This window comes from Indicator indicator, chromosome 9, assembly GCF_027791375.1.
Source record: "Indicator indicator isolate 239-I01 chromosome 9, UM_Iind_1.1, whole genome shotgun sequence".
Classification (NCBI taxonomy): Eukaryota; Metazoa; Chordata; class Aves; order Piciformes; family Indicatoridae; genus Indicator; species Indicator indicator.
The window spans coordinates 26,024,900-26,030,262 of record NC_072018.1 but is presented as its reverse complement, the minus strand read 5'-3'; the positions used below and the strand labels follow the sequence as shown (position 1 = coordinate 26,030,262).

At 45.4% G+C, this 5,363-nt stretch overlaps 1 protein-coding gene across 1 annotated transcript; it reads left to right on the top strand.

The window, feature by feature from the left end:
• Positions 1-247: 247 nt before the first annotated feature.
• Positions 248-2,884, top strand: MYCN (MYCN proto-oncogene, bHLH transcription factor). The gene is made up of 2 exons (XM_054383662.1): positions 248-992; positions 2,280-2,884. Exons 1-2 carry the CDS (start codon positions 248-250, stop codon positions 2,882-2,884), a joined length of 1,350 nt encoding a protein of 449 aa, XP_054239637.1.
• Positions 2,885-5,363: the final 2,479 nt, after the last annotated feature.

Genomic DNA, 5,363 nt, shown 5'->3' with positions numbered 1-5,363 from the left:
TTTTTTTTTTCTCCGGTTAAGAGGAAGGGAGTCATTGGTGTCTGTTTCTTCGTAGTTTAATTGTGTTTGGGTTGGTTTGGTTTTTTTTTTTTTTTTGTTTTTTTGGTTTTTTTTTTTTTTACATTATTATTTTTGGTTTAGTTTCAGGTCTTGTGAGAGTCTCTCTACATCGCTTTGCTGGAAATAACCATAAAACCTGTCTCTCAAACCACTGCCCGACGCAGGGATCAGAAAGAAGAGACCCGTAATGCCAGGAATGGTCAGTAAAAACCCAGACCTCGAGTTCGACTCTTTACAGCCTTGTTTTTACCCGGACGAAGATGATTTTTATTTGTGCGGACCGGACTCCGCTCCTCCTGGGGAGGACATCTGGAAAAAGTTTGAGCTGCTGCCCACCCCTCCCCTGTCTCCCAGCCGGGCTGGGCTCCAGGAGCACCCCCCGGGGGGAGCCTCGGTGCCGTGGGGACGGGCGGCCCTGGGGGGCTGCCGCCCCGCTGACCCCCTGGACTGGGCGTCCGAGCTGCTCTTGCTGCCCCCCGAGGCCGACCTGTGGGGCGGCTCGGACGGAGGGGACTTCTTCGAAACAGGCCTCAGCGTGACCAACAACCTCAATTCCATCATCATCCAGGACTGCATGTGGAGCGGCTTCTCTGCCCGCGAGAAGCTGGAGCGGGCGGTCAGCGAGAAGCTGCAGAGCAAGACGCCTGCTGCGGCCGTCCCGCCGCCCCCGGGGGCGGCAGGCGCCGCCGCGGGCAGTACCGCCGCTGGCAGCGGCCGCGGGGAACTACCCGGCGCCGTGCCCGAGTGCGTGGACCCAGCCGTGGTTTTCCCTTTCCCCGTCAACAAACGGGAGACGGCGGCGGGCCGCGCTGGCACAGTGGTGGCCGTGGCAGCGGCGGGCGGCGGGACTCTGCGGGGCGGACGCCCGCCGCGACCCACCGGAGACAGCCGGGCCAGCAGCAGCTCCGGGGACGACACCCTCAGCGACTCGGGTAAGCGCTCGCCGTAAGCGGCCTCCCTGTATTCGGGACCCCAGGGTGGGTACTCCTCCGGGCGTACATTGCTCCGGGGGCGAGGCAAGGGCAGCTGCGCCCCAGTTCGGTCTCCGTCGGCGGCATCGAGGTGCAGGGTGAGGCGGGGTGGGGCGCAGGGCGGCCGGCAGGCGGCAGCAGGCGCGTCTACTGCGGAGGGGCCCCCGTGGTCAGGGCCCCACGGGGGCACCAGAGCGGGGGCAGCCGGCTCCTGGCCTTCCGTCCCAGCAGCAGGCCATGGGGAGTGGCGGGGAAGAAACCCCGCCGGGCAGCAGGTCCAGCCCGTGGGCTTGCGCGGTGCTGAAGGCACCACCTGGGGCTTCCTTACCTTTTCCTGCCCTCTGTGTCTGGCTTGCCACGTACTTAGTGGCCGTACCAGAGGAATGAGCGGCCTTTTGGTGGGCATAGCGGGCTGCTACTGTCACCCTGAGCACGAGGTTCGTAGGAGATGACTGTGTGCCCTAGGGCATGGTTTGGGGGAAGGCTGGAACAGGCTGTTCTCCCCTCAGAGCAGCTCTTACCCCTTCACTGACAGAAGTTAAAATGCCCAGAAACCTATTCCTGTCTGTGCCTGCAGAGAAGTCTGCTCGGGCCGAAATGTGATTTTGTGTGTGTAGATGAGCTGGTCTGTATGAACATCGCCATAAACTTGGTGATCCGTCCCGAAATTCGAAAGCCTGCAGTCCCTTTAATGTCTGGTTTGACAGCTTTGGGTGAGGAAGCACTTCCAACAGCTGTCTTCTTGGCAATGCACCAAGCGCCGGCTTAAAGGGTCCCCGGCTGGAGCAGCTTCACCTTCTGCCTCAGAACAAACCCAGCAATTGTTTAGTTTTCCGGCTGCTTTTCTATCAAGCAAGGGCAGTGTTGCAGCACTGTGCATGCCTTTTGTACCGCTGCTCTACGATTCCATTTAGAATACATACATTCTATCTAAAAACTCTTTTCTGCTCCTCTGATTATGTGGGTGATAGACCTGCTTTGACTGAAAATTGGAGGTGTTAAAAAAAAATCACTAAACTTAATACACTTTCAGAAATCACTGTTCTTCAGACATTTAATGTATATTGTGTACTTTTCAAAATCTGTATCTGTCTACAGATGGTGGGCACACCCTGTTTTTACCACGGGTTATTTTCATTGCTGCTTTTACTGTACATATTTGTTAATCAACATCCAGGTTTATGATTGCTCAGAGTATTGTCTGTGAGAATAATATTTGTTTTATTTTCCCTTTTCTATTACCAAAAGATGATGAAGATGAGGAGGAAGAGGAGGAGGAGGAAGAAGAAGAAATAGATGTTGTGACAGTGGAGAAAAGACGCTCCTCCTCCAACAAGGCTGTTACCACCCTTGCTGTTACAATGCGTCCTAAAAATACCACTTTTCCAACAGTCAGGACACAGCAGAATGAACTGATTTTAAAGCGCTGTGCACCAATTCACCAGCAGCATAATTATGCCGCTCCTTCTCCCTACATGGAGACTGAGGATGCTCCACCACAGAAAAAGTTAAAAACCGAGGTGCCCCGTCCAGTAAAGCCCACAATCCAACCAAAGTCTAAGAGTTCAAGTCCTCGAAACTCTGATTCAGAGGATAGTGAACGTCGACGCAACCATAATATCCTGGAGCGTCAACGGCGTAATGATCTACGGTCCAGTTTCCTCACATTAAGGGACCATGTTCCAGAACTGGTTAAAAATGAGAAAGCTGCAAAAGTTGTGATCTTGAAAAAAGCCACTGAGTATGTTCATTCCCTTCAGGAAGAGGAGCAGAAGTTACTGCTAGAAAAGGAAAAATTACAAGCCAGACAACAACAATTGCTAAAGAAGATAGAATACAAGCGGACTTGCTAAACTTTTTTTGTGGGTTTTTTTGGTTTTGTTTTTTTTTCTTTTGGCTGACCAGGACAGTCATTGCCACTTTGCACATTTTTGATTCTTTAAAAAAAAATTGTGTTTTTTGACGTTAAGAATGTTGGTTTTACTTTCAATCCAGTCCCTGAAGTAATCAACAAACTGTTAATCCGGGTACGGAGCAAATGGATGTTCTTGAAAGGAGTTTATTTCAAGACTACCAAACAGGAATGGACTGCCTTTGTTTTTTTTTTTTCTTAAGAACTGTAGATGGTGGGGATTTTTTTTTTTTCAAATTGTTGGGAGCATTTGGAGCTGCTGGTGACACCTAGTTGAGTTTTAAAATGTTCATTCCTAAGTTTTATGGTGCTTAAGTTCTAACAAATGTTACTTTAGGGGTTGGCATTTTGTGCCCCTGTGGGAATTTTCTGTAAATACCATCTACACACTTGGCCTTTTGTACATGTCTTGGGTTATGAGAGGTGGCTTTTGCTACCGGTATTAGACTGGAAGTTCATACCTAAGTACTGTAATACCTCAATGTTTGAGGAGCATGTTTTTGTATACAAATATATTGTTAATCTCTGTTATGTACTGTACTAATTCTTACATTGCCTGTATACTTTAGTATGATGCTGATACATAACTAAATTTGATACTTATATTTTCGTATGAAAATGAGTTGTGAAAGTTTTGAGTAGATATTACTTTATCACTTTTTTGAACTAAGAAACTTTTGTAAAGAAATTTACTATATATGCCTTTTCCTAGCCTGTTTCTTCCAGTTAATGTATTTGTTAATGTTTGGTGCATAGAACTGGGTTACTGCAAAGTTCTGTGTTTAATTTTTTCCAACGATGTACATTTAGTGCTGCGTCTTATAGCACTTTGAAATACCTCATGTTTATGAAAATAAATAGCAATTACATGATGTGCCATTTACTATTTTTCTTCTAAATGAAGTTCTTTTAAATAAAATCTTTAACTTTGCAGTGTTCATGAAATACAAAGCCACAGTCCCATATCCTGGCCACTTGAAACTCTCCAACTATATGTGACACTATGAAAAGTTCACTGCACAGGACACTTTCATTTCTGGTTAAAGAGTAATTGTAGTAAGAACAATTTCCCTGTTCTTTCAATTGTCTGTTGTGATGTCAAGATTATCCCAGGGGACTGAAAATGCCACAGTTGATGGAAAAACTCCTGTGTCTTTTGAAGGCTTCTGGAACATCCATTATACCCAAGGAATTGCAAGGGATCCACAGTATAAGACTAATACCCTTCTGCTAAGGGACCAGACTCAATGTGGTATCAAGTGGAGAAGTAAATGATGGAAGTACGCTTGCTACAGCATAGAAAATGAACTATATGTATTAAACAAAGATCTTGACTGCTCTTCTTAGTTGCATTACAAAAGGCTTATCCTTAAGCAGTCCATCATTGCACAGAAAAATTTTCTTGTTTGCAGCTGAAGTTCCTGTTACTACTTGTGCTAAATTAGTAAATTATAAATCCCAGGGAAGATATAGAGCTACGAAGTGCATGTCAAATGAGCAATTGAACTTGGCAGGTGGTTGTCTTAAGAGGTGTGATGGTATTGGTGTGACAAGAGCAAGACATTGAAATATGTCTGGTCATTTTTGGTTTATTTTCTAGTCTCTATGGGTATTTCTGACATTGTGTGGACTGAATCTGAAAAAGAAGGTGCAGATTAATGACCAAATGTCCAGTAGTTAAGGATCAACTAGCAGGGAGTTAGTCTGGGACATCTGCCCCTACTTCAGCAACAAAGGAAATGGCATGCTTCATGATGGAGGTACAGAACATCTTATATTTGTTGTGAGGTGACAGAATAGTATGTGGGCAAAATCACCAAAGTAACTGATGTGCTATATGTTCATAACCTACAGTAAGTTGCTGGTGTATCCATATAGCCTTTGCGTTCTTGACCCCAGCAAGCTTCTGTACCAAGAACACTGGGAATTGTACCTTAAGTGAAGTAAATCCAGGTTTTCAAGAGGCACAAATTGGTATTATGCTGTTTGGATTCTATGCAAGTTCGTGCCGACCTGTCCTGAATAGATAATTATTTTCTAAATTCAGAATTGAGGACTGCAAAGATTCCATACATAGAATTGTTTTCATTCCTTTGATGTAGACTAGAACTTTGTTCTCCCACTTTTCCAGTATAGTGAAAATAACTAAAAGCCTAAACAGAGACAATTGGTGTAGACAATCACAGGGTGCATTTAATTTTAGTAGTTACCACAAACAAAACCCCATTTTGTTAGCAGTTTTTGTTCAACTGTTGTACTGATTTTAAGTCACATAAGTCATCTTGAAAGAGAAGGAAAGCTTTTAAAGCACCCATTATATTGTCTTTCTAATGATCTTGCTTGACTTCCAGCAAGGGATTTTTAGCATAAGTTTACAGATAGATTTAGTGTAACATTAAAAAAAAAAATTACAGCTGTGT

What these genes read in the sequence shown, in the direction of transcription:
- MYCN (XM_054383662.1), top strand. Translation starts at nt 248, where the DNA reads ATGCCAGGAATGGTCAGTAAAAACCCAGACCTCGAGTTCGACTCTTTA. An exon ending in CGACACCCTCAGCGACTCGG is followed by an intron (nt 993 to 2,279) that starts GTAAGCGCTCGC and finishes TATTACCAAAAG; the next exon opens with ATGATGAAGATGAGGAGGAA.